Below are 21,322 nucleotides of genomic sequence, written 5' to 3'. Positions count from 1 at the left end.
TGGTTGGATCTCCTTGCAGTCCAAGGGACTCTCAAAAGTCTTCTCCAACACCACAGTTTAAAAGCATCAATTCTTTGGTGCTCAGCCTTCTTCACAGTCCAACTCTCACATCCATACATGACCACAGGAAAAACCATAGCCTTGACTAGACAAACCTTTGATGGCAAAGTAATGCCTCTGTTTTTGAATATGCTATCTAGGTTGGTCATAACTTTCCTTCCAAGGAGTAAGCGTTTTTTAATTTCATGGCTGCAGTCACCATCTGTAGTGATTTTGGAGCCCAGAAAAATAAGGTCTGACACTGTTTCCACTGTTTCCCCATCTATTTCCCATGAAGTGGTGGGACCAGATGCCATGACCTTCGTTTTCTGAATGTTAAGCCTTAAGCCAACTTTTCCACTCTCCACTTTCACTTTCATCAAGAGGCTTTTGAGTTCCTCTTCACTTCCTGCCATAAGGGTGGTGTCACCTGCATATCTGAGGTTATTGATATTTCTCCCTGCAATCTTGATTCCAGCTTGTGTTTCTTCCAGTCCAGCGTTTCTCATGATGTACTCTGCATAGAAGTTAAATAAACAGGGTGACAATATACAGCCTGATGAACTCCTTTTCCTATTTGGAACCAGTCTGTTGTTCCATGTCCAGTTCTAACTCTTGCTTCCTGACCTGCACACAAATTTCTCAAGAGGCAGGTCAGGTGGTCTGGTATTCCCATCTCTTTCAGAATTTTCCACAGTTGATTGTGATCCACACAGTCAAAGGCTTTGGCATAGTCAATAAAGCAGAAATAGATGTTTTTCTGGAACTCTCTTGCTTTTTCCATGATCCAGCAGATGTTGGCAATTTGATCTCTGGTTCCTCTGCCCTTTCTAAAACCAGCTTGAACATCAGGAAGTTCACAGTTCATGTATTGCTGAAGCCTGGCTTGGAGAACAAATTAATAGCAAACATAAAATTAAAAAAGCTTGCTACACAACTGCATCTTTAAGGAAACAAGTAACATTTACAAGTAGTGAAGTACATATGTTCTACAGTTTCTTCTAGAAACTTTATAATTTTATGTGAGTATAGTTAAGTATGTTACCTGTCTCATGTTAACATTTGAGTATTGCATAAAGTAGGTGTTGATGTTTTATGGATGGATTGTCAATTATTTTAAGAATATGTGTGGCAAAGCCGTTGAAGTGAAAAATCAGTTAACTATGAAAGTGTTGATTTATTTCTGAACTTCCTATTTAGTCACTTAACTATCTTCACTGCTGCCAATTACCTTGTAACTAGCTTTTTAGCAGGCTGAAAGGCTGATAATAGTCTCCAAGTATGTTCCTCTCACTCAAAATTACTTTAGTTATTTTGGTTTTGAACATAGAAATTTCAGGGGAAACTTACAAATTTTGATAAAATATTGGATTGTATATCGAACAGGATGACTTTGTAATGAGAAATGAACTGTGGACAATTGGCTTCTTTACCATATCGAATTTTGAATTCATAAACATGGTATGTCTCTATTTATTTCTGCTTCAATTTTTCCAGACATACAAATAGGCTCCCCTGGGGGCTCAGACAGTAAAAAATCTGCCTGCAATTCAGGAGACATGGGTTCAATCCCTGAGTAGGGAAGATTTCCTGGAGAAGGGAATGGCTACCCACTCCAGTATTCTTGCCTGGAGAATCCCATGGACAGAGAAGCCTGGCAGGCTGCAGTCCATAGGGTTGCAGAGAGTTGGACACGACTAAGCACACGTGGGATCTGTTATCCAGTTTGCTACTTCGAAAAATTCCCTTGATAAAGAATTCAATTTCTTTAATAGGGAGTATGCTATTCACATTTTCTACATTGTCTTATCACTGTGTAAAAGTTGCATTTTTCAAGAAATATCTCTATTTTACCTAACTTATGAAATTGATTGATGTAAAATCATTTCTAATAGTCACTTAGCATTCTATTTTTCTTTTAATATATAGTATATTTGGTAATCTCACCTCTTTCATTTTTGGTATTGAGAGTTGTTTCCCTCCTTTATTTTGTGAATAGAGTTTTGTTTTTCAAAATTATCATTTTCTTTTTTTTTCTTTATATTTTCTTTTCTTTTATTTTATTTTTAAACTTTACAATATTGTATTAGTTTTGCCAAATATCAAAATGAATCCGCCACAGGTATACCTGTGTTCCCCATCCTGAACCCTCCTCCCTCCTCCGTCCCCATACAAATTAACATTTTAAACACACTTAGTTTCTTCCATTTCCTCTCTTGTCTATTTTTTATCTTGTTAATATTCATGATTTTTAACTTTCTTAATTTTCTGTTTTCTCTTTTCAATTAATCTTTCTCAATTTTTTCTCTCTTGTGGACTTTTCTTTTTTTTCTGATCTCTTCATTTTAATTTTACTCTCTCATTTTTTAAGATAAAAAATGAAAACATTGATTCAAACCATCATGCGTTTTAAATCTAAACCTGTAAAACTATCTTTTTTCACTTCTAAGTATTGCTTTACCTGTGCCTCAAAAATGTATAAATATGTATCAATTTTATTTTCAATTAACTGTATGTGAAACATTTTCTAATATTCCTAGTGGCTTCTTTATGTAACAGTTGTTTAGAAATGTGTTGTTTAATTCCCCCATATTTATGTTTTTCTAAATAATTCATTCTCCATTAACAGTAATACTGTGGTATGATTGTTATCTAGAGAGCTGCATATATTTACTGTACACAATTTGATGATTATCATTGGTGATTACATAGATAATTTATTCTTATTGATTTCTAATCTAATTCACTTGTCATAGAACACACTCTGTAAATTTTTAATTTTTGAATTTTATTCTTTCTTGTTGCACATCATATTGTCTATCTTTGTGATGTTTCCATTTCATATAAAGTATATGTGTATTCTAGTTTCTAGATCAGGTTAGCATTGTTCATAGTGTTCTAAAATGTATCTATGTCTTAAAATAGCTTTTTCTAGTTGTTTTATCCATCAGAGTAGCAAATCCATCTCAGAATTGCTAACAAGGGGTGTGGATTTGTCTATTTCTTCCTTCAGTTCTGCCCATCCTTACTTCATGTATTCTGATATATTTTTAGATACATTATATATTTATAATGGCTTAGTCCTTGTGAATTACTTTTTTAATATTTATAAAATAGGTCTTCATAGTTTTCATAATATGCCTTCTCTGGAAGTAAACACTAATTTGTTGAAATATAGATAATTTAAAACACCTGATTTTTTTCATGTGATAAAAGAATTCCTAATCAATTTCATGTAATGTGTCATCAAATTATTCTCTGTAAATTAAAAGCAATTGTAAATTAAAAGAAAGCTAGCTAAACAACTTATTCACCCATATCACAACACTTAAAAATTAAAAGGAAAATTAAAAACAATTTTTTTCTGTTATTTAATGACAAAAATATGTTAAATTAAGTAAAATGAAAACTATATACTTTGCAATCTTTGGTATACAGCAAAAAACAAAGATATGTATAGATTAAAACTTGCTTTACTAAAAAAAGGGACTTAAGTAATAGGTAGTACAATCTAGAATCTAGAAAAGAACATACATCCAAAGAACATAGAGGGAAAGAAAAACTAAAATTAAAATGTCAATTTTTATAATAAGATAAAAAGTATAAATAGCTGATTTGCAAAATATTCAGTTTATGGGGAAATGTGTATAGACTAACTTTTGCATGACTTTTAACAAATTAAAATTATTAGGACAAAAATGTTTAAACATCAGACATAAAAGAAAATAAATTATTGAATATACATTGATAAAAATGTCAAAATAGTTAAAACAGAAATAAGAGAAATATTTTTGATGAAACATAAACTATTCCAAGTCTTCCCTGGTGGCTCTGATGATAAAGAGTCCACCTGAGTTGCAGGAGACCTCGGTTCGATTCCTGTGTTGGGAAGATCCACAGGAGGAGGGCAAGGCAACCCACTCCAGTATTCTTGCCTGGAGAATCCAGAATCCCCATGGGCAGAGGAGCCTGGCAGATTATAGTCCATAAAGTCGCAAAGAGTCCGACATTACTGAGTGACTAAGCACAACACGGCACAAAAAAAACTCCCATTGACTTAGATCAAAATAGAAAATCTGATGATATTACTAATGATGAATAAAGTGTTTTCAGTCAAATATTTCCCTGAATTTAATACAAAATATTGGCTCCCTGAAAGGATTTATGAGTTTCCAGCCTATATTTGCATAGTGTTTCTAATGAAATAGAAATGAAGTATGACAGGAGAAAGCAAAACCAAGGAGTCATCAGTTCAGTTCAGTTCAGTCGCTCAATCATGTCCAACTCTTTGCGGCCACATGAATTGCAGCATGCCAGGCCTCCCTGTCCATCACCAACTCCTGGAGTTCACCCAGACTCACATCCATCGAGTCAGTGATGCCATCCAGCCATCTCATCCTCTGTCGTCCCCTTCTCCTCCTGCCCCCAATCCCTCCCAGCATCAGAGTCTTTTCCAATGAGTCAACTCTTCGCATGAGGTGGCCAAAGTACTAGAGTTTCAGCATTAGCATCATTCCTTCCAAAGAAATCCTAGGGATGATCTCCTTCAGAATGGACTGGTTGGATCTCCTTGCAGTCCAAGAGACTCTCAAGAGTCTTCTCCAACACCACAGTTCAAAAGCATCAATTCTTTGGTGCTCAGCCTTCTTCACAGTCCAACTCTCACATCCATACATGACCACAGGAAAAACCATAGCCTTGACTAGGAATCAAAGAGGGCTACAAATTCTTCCAGGTGTATTCATGTAGTCTTCCCTCAGTTGAGCAGAACAGGCTTTGTCTTCAGATTATGAATTGTATATTTGAGGTATCTTTATTTGATGGACTCAGACACAGTTTACAGAGGGATCTTTTATACCCTCTGGTCACATAGAAAAATCCAGGCTTGCTAATCCGTTAAAGAAGGTGCATTCATCAGTGTATATATCGTTTAACAGTGCAGGTAAGCTAGTGAATTGTACCTCCAGGAGAGTACTGACCTGTAAACATACACTCTAAATCCCAGTGAACCTATCTAACTCTTACCTTGTTCAAGAATCAGCATCAAATTAATAGGTTATTAACTAAATGTAGTTTCTCATCTGGCTAATCAACTCCCATGGTAGAAAAATTTGTGAGGGCTTCATTCCAATTCCAAAATATCTAATCATGAATATCTGCTAAAAAAAAAAAAAGAGAGAGAGAGAGAGAGAGACCTTGATAACAGTTTTTCCTCAGTACCTATAACTGAGTGAACAATTCAATTAGGGCATCCTAAAGGTTAGAAAAAAATAAAATCCATTTTACATAAATCATGCAACATTAAGCACAGGAAGAATAAAAGGAAGAAACTAAGACCATGAGACAATGAACCAAATGTGATATACTGAAGTGCTAAACAAGCTTAAGAGTATAATTAGAGAGTATCATATTATTTGATCATTTATGATATATCATTAGAGCTTTCTGTTTATTGAAAAATTTTCCTTTAATATTTGAACTTATGCTTTTTAATCAAGAAATCTTATTTTAACATTTTCAGAAGCACAAAAACAACCATGCCCACCTCCACCTCAGATTCCCAATGCTCGAGATATGACAACTACAGTGAAATATCAGGATGGAGAAAAAATATCAATTCTATGTAAAGAAAATTATTTAATTCAAGATGCAGAAGAAATTGTGTGCAAGGATGGGAGATGGCAGTCAATCCCACGTTGTACTGGTAAGTAGTGCATGCATAAGTTTTTTTTTAAATATGGATCAGCAAAATGAAGTCCTCTCTGTCTCTTCAAATTTATCTTGAAACAGTAAATCTCAGTTTCAGTTTATGAACTGATGAACACTTTCACTTCTGATGTGAAACACAGACAAACTCCTTGGGCTACTGTGCAAATAACAGGTAAAATTTATGTTTATGCAAATTTTATTCCTAATGATCAAAAGGACAAGAATGAAGGGACAACTGGGCTGCCCAGCCTGGGAGTCACGGTCCTGAAAAATAAGCCCCCAGAAATTCTGACTTAGAAGGCCAGAGTAACTTGTGCACAAGAAAGCCAGAGGTCTTTAGGAAACAGAGTTTCTTCTGTTCTTTAAAGGCATACAAAATCTCATATACTCTGTGTCCCAGTAAAGAAGCATCAATGGGAAAGAGGCTTGGGTTAGACTAATTTGTTTATCTTTGTGAAACTTCTAGAGAGATAGGAGACAATTGGGATCATAGATACTGGTGCCAGCCATCACGAGAGACAAGTACAACTTTTGAGTTCTCCCTAACACACACATACATAGCTTACTAGCACCAGAGGCTTAACAACTCAGCAGCATGACAGCACCAACCCCAGACTCCACTGGGCTCCACAGCTGCTACACTGGTATCTCACCTTGCTCTTGGGTGTGATATCACCAGCTCAAGTACACTTAGGCCCTGAAGCCAGCTCTATCAATACTTCATCCTGCATATGAGTGGGCTGGCAGCCACCACATGAGGCACAGTCTGTCAGCCACCTGGGGAGGAGGTGGGAACCTTGTCTACCAGTGCACCCAGAGTAGTTGGCATTGACATGACAGAAGGGCACCCCTATATCATCTAGATCTGCTGCACACATCCTACAGAGGGGAGCATTCTGTTGGGCCCCATAGATTTCTGCATAAGACCACTTCTCTAAGATCAGGAATATACTTAACTCTTAGAAATAAACACAGAGTTAGGTAAAATTAGGAGACAGAGAAATGCATTCCAAATGAAGAAATAAGACAAATCTCAGAAAAGTCACTAAATAAAGTTAACATAAGCAATCTACCCAATAAAGCATTCAAGGTAATGACCATAAAGATGTTCAGTGGACTGTATAGAAGAATGGATGAAAACACATTTTTAAGAATAAGAAAACATAAAGAAGGACTAAACAGTGCTGAAGGATACATGGCAAAACCAATACAATACTGTAAAGTTACAAAATAAAAAAAATACAGTAGAGAAAATCAATAATAGATTAGAGGATTCAGAAGAATGGATCAGAGATCTGGAAGGCAGGGTAGTGGAAACTTCCCAAACAGCATAGGAAAAAGAAAGAAAAACATTAAAACTATTTATAAAATGAGGATAGGTTAACAGACATCTGGGACAACATCAGTACCATTCTCATTATAGGGATCTAAAATAGAGAGAGACAGAGACTTATTTGAAGAAATAATAGCTAAACTTTTCTAACCTGGGGAAGGAAAGAGACATTCAGGTCTAGAAGTCAGACAGTCCCAAAGAGAGATGAACCTGAAGAGGTCCATACCAGGACACATTATCATTTAATAGAAAAAAAAAATAATAATGTTGTTGTTCTAAAGTAAACGGCAATGGGATCATACTTACCAATAATTATCTTAAATGTAAATGGGTTGAATACCCCAACCAAAAGACAAAGACTGGCTGAATGGATACAAAAACAAGACCCCTATATATGCTGTCTAAAAGAGACCCACCTCAAAACAGGGGACACATACAGACTGAAAGTGAAGGGCTGGAAAAAGATATTTCATGCAAATGGAGACCAAAAGAAAGCAGGAGTAGCAATACTCAAATCAGATAAAATAGACTTTGAAATAAAGGCCATGAAAAGGGACAAAGAAAGATACTACCTAATGATCAAAGTATCAATCCAAAAATAAGATATAACAATTATGCACCCAACATAGGAGTATCTCAATATGTAAGGCAAATGCTAACAATATGAAAGGAGAAATGAACAATAACACAATAATAGTGGGAGATTTTAATACCCCACTCACACATATGGACATGTCATCCAAAGAGAAAATTAGCAAGTCAACACAATCTTTAAATGATACAATGAACCAATTAGACCTAAATGATATCTATAGGACATTTCACCCCCAAACAGTGCATTTCACCTTTCTCAAGTGCACAAGGGCCATTCTCCAGGATACATCACATCCTGGATCATAAATCTAGCCTTGGTAAATTAAAAAAAAAATTGATATCCTTTCAGAGAACTTTTCTGATCACAATGTGGTAAGATTAGATGTCAACTACAGGAAAAAGAAACTATTAAAAATACAAACATATTGGAAGTTAAGTAACACGATTCCTAATAACCAATAAACTAATGGAAGAAATCAAAAAGGAAATCAAAATATGCATAGAAACAAATGAAAATGAAAACACAGCAACCAAAGACATATGGGAATCAGTAAAAAGAGTACTAAGAGGAAGGTTCATAGCTTTACAAGATTACCTCAAGAAACAAAAGAAAAATAAATAACCTAACTTTATACCTAAAGCAAATAGAAAAAGAAGAACCCCAGGGTTAGTATAAGGAAGGAAATCATAAAAATTAGGGCAGAAATAAATGAAGAAGAAACAAAGAAGACTATAGCAAAAATCAACAAAACTAAAAGCTGCTTCTTTGAGAAGATAAATAAAATAGACAAACCATTAGCTAGACTCATCAAGAAAAAAAGGGAGAAGAATCAAATCAATAAAATTAGAAATGAAAATGGAGAAATCAGAGCAGGCAACACAGAAATACACAGGATCATAAGAGACTACTATCATCAAATATATGCCAATAAAATGGACAACTTGGAAGAAATGGATGAATTCTGAGAAAAGTATAACCTTTCAAAATTGAACCAGGAAGAAAGAGAAAATCTTAACAGACCCATCACAAGCATGGAAATAGAAACTGGAATCAAAAATTTTCCAACAAACAAAAGCCCAGGACCAGACAGCTTCATAGATGAATTTATCAAAAATTTAGAGATGAGCTAACACCTATCCACTAGACCATTCAGGTATGACCTAAATCAAATCCCTTATGATTATACAGTGGAAGTGAGAAATAGATTGAAGGGCCTAGATCTGATAGATAGAGTGCCTTATGAACTATGGACTGAGGTTCGTGACATTGTACAGGAGACAGGGATCAAGACCATCCCCATAGAAAAGAAATGCAAAAAAAGCAAAATGGCTGTCTGGGGAGGCCTTACAAATAGCTGTGAAAAGAGAAGCGAAAAGCAAAGGAGCAAAGGAAAGATATAAGCATCTGAATGCGGAGTTCCAAAGAATAGCAAGAAGAAATAAAAAAGCCTTCCTCAGCTATCAGTGCAAAGAAATAGAGAAAACAACAGAATGGGAAAGACTAGAGATCTCTTCAAGAAAATTAGAGATACCAAGGGAACATTTCATGCAAAAATGGGCTTGATAAAGGACAGAAATGGTATGGACCTAACAGAAGCAGAAGATATTAAGAAGAGATGGCAAGAATACACAGAAGAACTGTACAAAAAAGATCTTCACGACCCAGATAATCAGGATGGTGTGATCACTCACCTAGAGCCAGACATCTTGGAACGTGAAGTCAAGTGTGCCTTAGAAAGCATCACTACAAACAAAGTTAGTAGAGGTGATGGAATTCCAGTTGAGCTCTTTCAAATTCTGAAAGATGATGCTGTGAAAGTGCTGCACTCAATATGCCAGCAAATTTGGAAAACTCATCAGTGGCCACAGGACTGGAAAAGGTCAGTTTTCATTCCAATCCCAAAGAAAGGTAATGCCAAAGAATGCTCAAACTACCGCACAATTGCACTCATCTCACACACTAGTAAAGTAATGCTCAAAATTCTCCAAGCCAGGCTTCAGCAATATGTGAACCGTGAACTTCCTGAAGTTCAAGTTGGTTTTAGAAAAGGCAGAGGAACCAGAGATCAAATTGCCAACATCCGCTGGATCATAGAAAAAGCAAGAGAGTTCCAGAAAAACATCTATTTCTGCTTTATTGACTGTGCCAAAGCCTTTGACTGTGTGGATCACAAGAAACTGTGGAAAATTCTGAAAGAGATGGGAAAAGCAGACCACCTGAACTGCCTCTTGAGAAATTTGTATGCAGGTCAGGAAGCAAGAGTTAGAACTGGACATGGAACAACAGACTGGTTCCAAATAGGAAAATACGTCAAGGCTGTATATTGTCACCCTGCTTATTTAACTTCTATGCAGAGTACATCATGAGAAACACTGGACTGGACGAAACACAAACTGGAATAAAGATTCCCAGGAGAAATATCAATCACCTCAGATATGCAGATGACACCACCCTTATGGCAGAAAGTGAAGAGGAACTAAAAAGCCTCTTGATGAAAGTGAAAGTGGAGAGTGGAAAAGTTGGCTTAAAGCTCAACATTCAGAAAACGAAGATCATGGCATCCGGTCCCATCACTTCATGGGAAATAGATGGGGAAACAGTAGAAACAGTGTCAGACTTTATTTTTCTGGGCTCCAAAATCACTACAGATGGTGACTGCAGCCATGAAATTAAAAGACATTTACTCCTTGAAAGGAAAGTTGTGACCAACCTAGATAGCATATTCAAAAGCAGAGACATTACTTTGCCAACAAAAGTTCATCTAGTCAAGGCTATGGTTTTTCCAGTGGTCATGTATGGATGTGAGAGTTGGACTGTGAAGAAGGCTGAGCGCTGAAGAACTGATGCTTTTAAACTATAGTGTTGGAGAAGACTCTTGAGAGTCTCTTGTACTGCAAGGAGATTCAACCAGTCCATTCTGAAGGAGATCATCCCTGGGATTTCTTTGGAAGAAATGATGCTAAAGCTGAATCTCCAGTACTTTGGCCACCTCCTGCGAAGAGTTGACTCATTGGAAAAGACTCTGATGCTGGGAGGGATTGGGGGCAGGAGGAGAAGGGGACGACAGAGGATGAGATGGCTGGATGGTATCACTGACTCGATGGACGTGTGTCTGTGTGAACTTCGGGAGTTGGTGATGGACAGGGAGGCCTGGCATGCTGCGATTCATGGGTTCGCAAAGAGTTGGACACTACTGAACGACTGAACTGAACTGAACACCTATCCTTCCCTGGTGTTCAGAGGGTAAAGCATCTGCCTTCAATGTGGTAGACCTGCGTTCAATCCCTGGGTAGGGAAGACCCTTTGGACAAGGAAATGGCAACCCACTCCAGTAGTCTTGCCTGGAAAATCCCACAGTCGGAGAAGCCTGGTAAGCTACAGCCCATGGTGTCACACAGAGTCGGACACGCCTGAACAACTTCACTTTCACTTTTATTTTCAACACCTATCCTACTCAAACCCTTCCCTGAAAATATCAGGGAAGGTAAACTCCCAAACTCCTTCTGTGAGGCCAACATCACCCTAATTCCAAAACCAGACAAAGATGCCACAGAAAAAGAACACTAAAGGCCAATATCACTGATGAACATAGATGCAAAAATCCTTAACAAAATTCTAGCAAACAGAATCCAACAACATATTAAAAAGATCATACATCATGATCAAGTGGGCTTTTTCTCAGGGATGCAAGGATTCCTCAATATTCACAAATCAATCAATGTCATATACCACATTAGCAAATTGGAGGGAAAAAACCCATATGATTATCTCAAAAGATGCAGAGAAAGCCTTTAACAAAGCTCAGCATCCATTTATGATAAAAACCCTACAGAAAGAAGGCATAGAAGGAACATACCTCAACCTAATAAAAACCCTATATGATAAACCCACAGCAAACATTATCCTCAGTGGCAAAAAAAATTGAAATCATTTCCCCTAAAGTGAAGAACAGGACAAGGGTGTTCATGCTCACCACTCCTATTCAACATAGTTTTGGAAGTTTTATCCACAATACTCAGAGAAGAAAAGGAAATAAAGGAATCCCGATTGGAAAAAAAGAAGTAAAACTCTCATGATTTCCAGCAAAACTCTTTTTCTTCAGTGCCCTAAAAATTGTGTATCACTTTTCTAATGAGGTATAGGGGAGAGATTTAAGATACAGAAGTTTAATTCATGCTGAAAAATATCACTTTATTTCCTTTCCCTTAACCTTACATATAAACTGATGACAATTAGCAGTCTTCCATGACAGATGAACTGCTGAAAAAACCATGGAATATATTTGACATTCTATTTCCTCCTTGCTGTTCATGATAATCATTATATAAGAGAGACTTTTTTCCCTTTCTATTCGGATGTTTCCTGTGTGAATCCACCTCAAGTGGAAAATGCTATTATACACAATCAGAAGTCTAGATATCAAAGTGGTGAGAGAGCATGTTATGAATGCATTGGGAATTATTACCTTTTTGGGGAGATAGATGTCATATGTTTAAATGGAACTTGGAGAAAACCACCTCAGTGCAAAGGTAGAATATCTTACTCACCCTGTCCACCCAATTTAGGGAATATAATAAGATATATTGAATCATAATTAGGATAAAGTAGCCTTTCTGGAATAATTTTTAGTTGCAAAAAAAAAATGATGCTGAAAATCCAGTTCTTTTGTGGTCTGAATATGTAATCTAACATGTTTATTGTATGACATTGTTGACCAGATTTGAGCAGTTGGAATCATGGGACATTTCCTGTCTCAAAACATTAAGATAGTCAGTTGTTTTCTGAATATAAGTGTGTAAAAGGTACCACAGTTACATTTAACAGCCCAAGAAATTCCGCTTTGAGACATGGAATAAGCAGCTGGGGCCTGATCACAAAATCTGACATAGATGTGGGCAGCTGTACCTATGGATGATATTTAAAGGTAGGTTACTAGCTGAGCTCCAGCAGAGCTATTTAAAATCCTACAGGATGATGCTACAAAAGTACTACACTCATTACATCAGCAAATTTTGGAAACCCAGGAGTAGTCACAGGAGTGGAAAAGGTCAATCCTTACCAATTCCCAAGAAGGGCAGTACTAAAAATGTTCAGATCAAAAGACAAATGCAGTCATCTCCCATGCTAGTAAGGTTATGTTCAAAATCCTCAGCTAAGCTTGATGTGAATAGCTGATTCATTGAAAGGTTGAAGGCAGACAGAGAAGAGGGTGACAGAAGATGAGATGTTTGGGTGACATCACAATTCAATGGACATGAACTTAGGCAACTCCAGAGGAGGTCAGGGACATGGAAACCTGGCATGAGCAGTCCGTGGGGTCACAAAGTGTTAGACATGACTTGGTGACTGAACAATAACTAGCTGAACTCATTCAGGAAATGAGTGTACACATAAAAATAAAAAGTCTGAACTTGTTACTGGGACACTTCAGTGTTTAGAGATCAGACAGGATGGGAATCCAAACCAAGAAGTACATTCAGTTCAGTTCAGTTCAGTTCAGTCACTCAGTCGTGTCCAACTCTTTGGGACCCCATGAATCACAGCACACAAGGCCTCCCTGTCCATCACCAACTCCCGGAGTTCACTCAAACTCATGTCCATCGAGTCAGTGATGCCATCCAGCCATCTCATCCTCTTAATGAGATGCCCCAGGAAGCATGGTCTTTTCCAATGAGCCAACTCTTCACATGAGGTGGCCAAAATATTGAAGTTTCAGCTTCAGCATCAGTCCTTCCAATGAACACCCAGGACTGATCTCCTTTAGGATGGACTGGCTGGATCTCCTTGCAGTCCAAGGGACTCTCAAGAGTCTTCTCCAACACCACAGTTCAAAAGCATCAATTCTTTGGCACTCAGCTTTCTTCACAGTCCAACTTTCACATCCATACATGACCACTGGAAAAACCATAGCATTGACTAGATGGACCTTTGTTGGCAAAGTAATATCTCTGCTTTTCAATATACTATCTAGGTTGGTCATAACTTTCCTTCCAAGGAGTAAGCATCTTTTAATTTCATGGCTGCAGTCACCATCTGCAGTGATTTTGGAGCCCCCAAAAAATAAAGTCTGACACTGTTTCCCCTGTTTCCCCATCTATTTCCCATGAAGTGATGGGACCAGATGCCATGTTCTTTGTTTTCTGAGTGTTGAGCTTTAAGCCAACTTTTTCACTCTCCTCTTTCACTTTCATCAAGAGGCTCTTTAGTTCCTCTTCACTTTCTGCCATAAGGGTGGTGTCATCTGCATATCTGAGGTGATTGATATTTCTCCCAGCAATCTTGATTCCAGCTTGTGCTTCTTCCAGCCCAGCATTTCTCATGATGTACTCTGCATAGAAGTTAAATAAGCAGGGTGATACTATACAGCCTTTTCCTATTTGAAACTAGTCTGTTGTTCCATGTACATTAGTGATAGTGAAGTCGCTCAGTTGTGTCCGACTCTTTGCGACCCCATGGACAGTAGCCAAACAAGCTCCTCCATCCATGGGATTTTCCAGGCAAGAATACTGGAGTGGGTTGCAATTTCCTTCTCCAGGGGATCTTTCCAACCCAGGGATCGAACCCGGGTGTCCTGCATTGTAGGCAGACGCATGTTAACTTTTGCCAGGTGTGTAATTTTTGCAATCTCCACTTAAACATGTTTTCGTGTTTAAAGTGACTTTTTTTTTAGACAACATACAGCTGAGTCTTGTTTAGGTGTCTACCCTGGCATTTTCAGGTTTTTAATTGATGTATTTAGGACCATTTATATTTAGAATGACTTATTAAGAACAGTCTGCCATTTTCTTATTTGTTTTTTGTGTGTTTCCTTCAATTCTCAAAGTTTTTCTTTTCTTGACTTCCTTGTGGATTTTTGAACGTTATAAAATAATTTGACTTGGATCTGCATTGTTTTTGAGTATATGTCTTTGCATGGTTTTCTTAGTCTCTCTAGGTATTAAGATACACATAGGTAGTTTATCCAGAGAAGGCAATGGCACCCCACTCCAGTACTCTTGCCTGGAAAATCCCAGGGACAGGGGAGCCTGGTGGGCTGCCATCTTTGGGGTCGCACAGAGTCGAATTCGACTGAAGTGACTTAGCAGCAGCAGGAGGTAGTTTACCACTCCCCACTGTTGCTGACATTTTACCACCTCAGATGAACTGTTGAATGCTTAATTCCATTTAGATTTATTGGTTCTCTCCATATTTTTAACATAAATGTCTGTAGTATCCTCTCTATATACATTGAGCACCATATCAGATGACAATTTTGCACAACTAAAATAAAATCAACAGGGAAATCATATTCTTATTATATTTTCCCTTTCTTTAAAAAAAAAAAAAAGGGAGAAAAAACTCCATTCTAAAATCTCAATTCTTTTTCTATTTTGCTTTCTTTTGAAAAGTTCTTAAGTATAGTTCTGCTGGAGACAAATTCTATCAGTTTTGCTTTGTTTGGGAAATTTTTTCTTTCTCGCTTTAATTCAAAAGGATAGTTTACAAGATAATTTACAAGAATTTGGAGTTGACAATTATTTTCATCCAGCTTTGGGAAAATGTTCTCATTTCTCTCTGACTCTATGCTTATTGATGAGATTTCCACCGATGCTTGAATCCTTTTTTCCAAATATGTATTGCATAATATTTATCCCAAATTAGTATTGCATGTCTATCAAGCTGCTTATGAGATTTTTTTCTGTAAGTTTCAGGAATTTGAACATGATGTATCTTGTTTAACTTTTGATTTAGTATTGGCATATAGCTGATTAACACTGTTGTGCTAACTTCAGGTAAACATTGAAGGGACTCAGCCACACATATGCATGTGACCATTTTCACTCAAACTCCCTTCCTATCAAATCTGCCACATTACACTCCACAGAGTTCCCTGTGCTATACAGTAGGTCCTTATTTGTCATCCACTTAAAAAATAGCAGTGTGTTCATGTCCACCCAAATTCCCTGTCTCTTCTCCCATCATTCCCCCTGGCAACCATAAATTCCTTTTCTAAGTCTGTGAGTCTGTTTCTTTTCCAAAAATAAGTTGTCTGCAAAATTTCTTTTAAGATTCATATAGGGGATGTCTTACAATTCTTCTCCTTCTCTAACTTCACTCAGTATAACACTCTCTAGGTCCATCCATATTTTTGCAAATGACAGTATTTCATTCTTTTTTTTTTAATTTTATTTTATTTTAAAACTTTACATAATAGTATTAGTTTTGCCAAATATCAAAATGAATCTGCCACAGGTATACATGTGTTCCCCATCCTGAACCCTCCTCCCTCCTCCCTCCCCATACCATCCCTCTGGGTCGTCCCAGTGCACTAGCCCCAAGCATCCAGTATCGTGCATTGAACCTGGACTGGCAACTCGTTTCTTACATGATATTTTACATGTTTCAATGCCATTCTCCCAAATCTTCCCACCCTCTCCCTCTCCCACAGAGTCCATAAGACTGTTCTATACATCAGTGTCTCTTTTGCTGTCTCGTACACCGGGTTATTGTTACCATCTTTCTAAATTCCATATATATGCGTTAGTATACTGTATTGGTGTTTTTCCTTCTGGCTTACTTCACTCTGTATAATAGGCTCCAGTTTCATCCACCTCATTAGAACTGATTCAAATGTATTCTTTTTAATGGCTGAGTAATACTCCATTGTGTATATGTACCACTGCTTTCTTATCCATTCATCTGCTGATGGACATCTAGGTTGCTTCCATGTCCTGGCTATTATAAACAGTGCTGCGATGAACATTGGGGTACACGTGTCTCTTTCCCTTCTGGTTTCCTCAGTGTGTATGCCCAGCAGTGGGATTGCTGGATCATAAGGCAATTCTATTTCCAGTGTTTTAAGGAATCTCCACACTGTTCTCCATAGTGACTGTACTAGTTTGCATTCCCACCAACAGTGTAAGAGGGTTCCCTTTTCTCCACACCCTCTCCAGCATTTATTATTTGTAGACTTTTGGATCGCAGCCATTCTGACTGGTGTGAAATGGTACCTCATAGTGGTTTTGATTTGCATTTCTCTGATAATGAGTGATGTTGAGCATCTTTTCATGTGTTTGTTAGCCATCTGTATGTCTTCTTTGGAGAAATGTCTATTTAGTTCTTTGGCCCATTTTTTAATTGGGTCGTTTATTTTTCTGGAGTTGAGCTGTAGGAGTTGCTTGTATATTTTTGAGATTAGTTGTTTGTCAGTTGATTGATTTGCTATTATTTTCTCCCATTCTGAAGGCTGTCTTTTCACCTTGCTAATAGTTTCCTTTGATGTGCAGAAGCTTTTAAGGTTAATTAGGTCCCATTTGTTTATTTTTTATTTTATTTCCAATATTCTGGGAGGTGGGTCATAGAAGATCCTGCTGTGATGTATGTCAGAGAGTGTTTTGCCTATGTTCTGCTCTAGGAGTTTTATAGTTTCTGGTCTTACGTTTAGATCTTTAATCCATTTTGAGTTTATTTTTGTGTATGGTGTTAGAAAGTGTTCTAGTTTCATTCTTTTACAACTGGTTGACCAGTTGTCCCAGCATCACTTGTTAAAGAGATTGTCTTTAATTCATTGTATATTCTTGCCTCCTTTGTCAAAGATAAGGTGTCCATATGTGCGTGGATTTATCTCTGGGCTTTCTATTTTATTCCATTGATCTATATTTCTGTCTTTGTGCCAGTACCATACTGTCTTGATAACTGTGGCTTTGTAGTAGAGCTTGAAGTCAGGTAGGTTGATTCCTCCAGTTCCATTCTTCTTTCTCAAGATCGCTTTGGCTATTCGAGGTTTTTTGTATTTCCATACAAATTGTGAAATTATTTGTTCTAGCTCTGTGAAGAATACTGTGTTGGTTATTTCATTCTTTTAGTGGATGAGTAATATTCCATTGTATATTTGTACCACATCTTCTTTACACATTTCTCTGTTGATGGACATTTAGGTTTTCCATATTATGACTATTGTAAACAGTGCTGCAATGAACATTAGGGTGTGTGTTTCCTCATAGACCAAGTTTTTCACCAGATCCATGCCTGGGGCAAGATTGCAGGGTCATATGGTAGCTCTATTTTTAGTTTTCAAAGGAGCGTAAATACTTGTCTCCATAGTGGCTGTATCAACTAACAGTGTAGGAGTGTTATCTTCTTTCCACATACTCACCAGCATAGCTCTTTTGACTCATGTTAAGGGATATCATGCTGTAGTTTTGATTTGAATCTCTCTAATAATTAGTGATATGAACATCTTTTCATGGACGTTTTGCCCATCGGAATGTCTTCTTTGGAGAATAAACCTAAGGAAACAGAAGATCTGTAATCTGAAAATGTAGTATACTAATGAAAAAATTGAAGACAAAAACAGATAGAAGGATATACCATTATCTTTGATTAGAAAAATGAATATTGTCAAAATGACTATACTACCAAAAGCAATCTACAGATTCAATGCAATCTGTATGTATTTACCAATGGCAATTTTTCACAGAACTAGAAAAAAAAAAAAAACTTAAAATTTGAACGGAGACACAAAAGGCCAAGAATAGACAAAGCAATCTTGAGAAAGAAAAATGGAGCTGGAGGAATGACACTCCCTGACTTCAGACTATACTACAAAGCTCTAGACACACACACAAATATATATATATATTTATATATAAATATATATAATATATTATATATATAATATAATAAATATAAATATAATATATATAATATAATATATAAATATAATATAATATATATTATACAATATATTATAGATAAATATTATATATTTATATTAATATATAAATATTATATAATAATAAATATTATATATATATTTATTACTCATTATGACATCAAGACTTACGAATCAGTGAATTGAAAGGGACTGGAATGGGCAAATTTAATTCAGATGACCATTATATCTACTACTATGGGAAAGAATTCCTTAGGAGAAATGGAGTAGCCCTCACAGCCAACAAAAGAGTCTGAAATGCAGTACTTGGGTGCATTCTCAAAACGACAAAATTATCTCCATTCATTTCCAAGGCAAGTCACTTACAATCAGAGTAATCCCAGTCTATGCCCCACCCACTAATGTCAAAATATATGGTTGACTGGTTCTGTGAAGACTTATATTACATTCTAGATCAAAACATCAAAATAAAAAAACAATCTGCTTTTCATACAGGGAACTGGAATGCAAGGTAGGAATAAAAAGATACCTGGAGTAACAGGCAAGTTTGGCCTTGGAGTACAAAATGAAGCAGGGGAAAGTCTAAAAGAGTTTTGACAAGAGAAGACATGGATCATAGCAAACACCCTCTTCAAAAACACAAGAGCCAATTCTACATATGGACATCATGAGATGTTCAGTACCGAAATCAGAATGATTATATTCTTTGCAGTCAAAGATAGATAAGCTCTATACAGTTGGCAACACCAAGACTGGAAGCTGAGTGTGGCTCAGATCATGAGGTTCTTATTGCGAAATTCAGACTTGAATTGAAGAAAGCAGGGAAAACCACTAGGCCATTCAGGTCTTTTATGATTATATAGCAGAAAGGATAAAAATATTCAAGGGATTAGATCTGTGAGAGTGCCTGAAGAACTATGGATGGAGGTTTGTAACTTTGTACAGGAGACAGTGAGCAAAACCATCCCTAAGAAGCAGAAATGCAACAATGCAAAATGGCTTTCTGAGAAGGCCTTACAAAGAGATGAATAAAGAAGAGAAGCAAAGTGCAAAGGACAAAAGGGAAAATATACCCATCTGAATGCAGAATCCAAAGGATAGAAAGGCGAGATATGAAAGCCTTGTTAAGTGAGCAATGCAAAAAAATAGAGAAAAGCAATACAATGGGGAAGACTAGAGATGTCTTCAAGAAAATTAGAGAGAGCAAGGGAACATTTCATGTAATCATGGGCACAGTAAAGGGCAGAAACAGTATGCCCTTAAGAGAAGCAGAAGGTATTAAGAAGAGGTGGCAAGAATATACAGAAGAACTGTACAGAAAAGGACTTAATGACCCAGATAACCACAAGTCACCTGGAGCCAGAAACCCTAGAGGGTAAAATCAAGTGGACATCACTACAAACAAAGCTAGTGGAGATGATGGGATGCCATCTGAGCTAGTTCAAATCCTAAAAGATGATGCTGTGAAAGTACTACATTTAATATGCCAGCAAGTCTGGAAAACTCAGCAGTGGCTATACAACTGGAAAAGGTGAGTTTTTATCCCAGTCTCTAGAAGGGCAACGCCAAAGAATGTTCGTACTACCACAACACAATTGGGCTCATTTCACATGCTAGCAAGGTAATACTCAAAATATTCAAGCTAAATTTCAACAACTTGTGAATTGAGAACTTCGAGATGTACAAGCTAAATTTAGAAAGACAGCAGAGCTAGAAATTAAATTGACAACATCCGTTGGATCATAGAAAATGCAAAGGAATTGAAGAAACACTGCTTCATTGACTACACTAAAGTCTTTGACTGTGTGGATCACAACAAACTGTGGAAAATTCTTACAGAGATGAGAATACTTGACCACCTTACCTGCCTCCTGAGAAACCTGTATGCAGGTCAAGAAGCAACAGTTAGAACCGGAATGGAACAACAAACTGGTTCAAAATTTGGAAAGGAGTATGTCAAGGCTATATTGTCACCTGCTACTTTAACTTCACACAAGATACCAGGCTGGAAGAAGCACAAGCTGGAATCAAGATTGCCAGGAAAAATACCAATAACCTCAGATACACAGATGACATCACACTAATGGCAGAAACCAAAGAGGAACTAAAGAGCCTCTTGATAATGCTGAAAGAGGAGATTGAAAAAGCTAGCTTAAAACCACATTCAAAAAATGAAGATCATGGTATTGGGTTCCATCACTATATGTCAAAAATGGGTGGAAATAGAAACAGTGACTTCATTCTTTTCAGCTTCACAATCACTGTGGATGCTGACTGCAGCCGTGAAATTAAAAGACTTCTTGGAAGAAAAGCTATGAAAACCTTGACAGCATGGTAAGAAGCAGAGACATCACTTTACCAACAAAGGTTCATATTGTCAAAGTTATGGTTTTTCATGCAGTAATGTATGGATGTGAATGTTTGAGCACAAAGAAGGCTGAGTACCAAAGAACTGATTTTTTGATCTGTGGTGCTGGAGAAGACTCTTGAGAGTCCCTTAGACTGCAAGGAGATCAAACCAGTCAATCCTGAAAGAAATCAGTCCTGAATATTCATTGGAAGGACTGATGCTGAAGCTGAAGCTCCAGTATTTTGGCCACCTAATGAGAAGAGCTGACTCATTGGAAAAGAACCTGATATTGGAAAAGATTAAGTACAGAAAGAGAAGGGATATCAGCGATGAGATGGTAGGAAGGCATGATTGACAGAATGGACATGACTGTGAGCAAACTCCGGGAATTAATGAAGGACCAGGAAGCCGGTCTTTCTACAATCCATGGGGTTGCAAAGAGTCAGAAACACTTAAGCGACTGAACAACACAACAGGAACTGATTATGATGTATCTTGACATTAACTTCTTTGGCTCCATCTCATTTGGAATTCACTGAGCAGTTTTAGCATGTAGTTGCTGTTTTTGGTTACTTGCTAAGTCATATAACTGATTTGAGAAATTATTAGCCATTATTTAAAAAACATTTTTTGGAGTGTATT

At 37.1% G+C, this 21,322-nt stretch overlaps 1 protein-coding gene and 1 long non-coding RNA gene across 4 annotated transcripts in view; both read left to right on the top strand.

Annotated features, from left to right (window-relative positions):
* Nucleotides 1–21,322, top strand: part of LOC133227537 (complement factor H-like) — a 67,834-nt gene that overhangs the window by 37,284 nt on the left and 9,228 nt on the right. For all 3 annotated transcript variants that reach the window (XM_061382129.1, XM_061382128.1, XM_061382130.1), the window contains one exon: nucleotides 5,561–5,743. In XM_061382129.1, the coding sequence (XP_061238113.1) occupies nucleotides 5,561–5,743 (183 nt within the window). The remainder of the gene's footprint in view (nucleotides 1–5,560; nucleotides 5,744–21,322) is intronic.
* Nucleotides 1–21,322, top strand: part of LOC133227543 (uncharacterized) — a 93,484-nt gene that overhangs the window by 65,495 nt on the left and 6,667 nt on the right. The gene's annotated exons all lie outside the window — the stretch shown is intronic.

Source organism: Bos javanicus, chromosome 16 (genome assembly GCF_032452875.1).
Source record: "Bos javanicus breed banteng chromosome 16, ARS-OSU_banteng_1.0, whole genome shotgun sequence".
In the NCBI taxonomy this organism is placed as follows: domain Eukaryota; kingdom Metazoa; phylum Chordata; class Mammalia; order Artiodactyla; family Bovidae; genus Bos; species Bos javanicus.
Note: the sequence above shows the minus strand (reverse complement) of the source record. Positions and strands in the feature narration are given on the sequence as shown.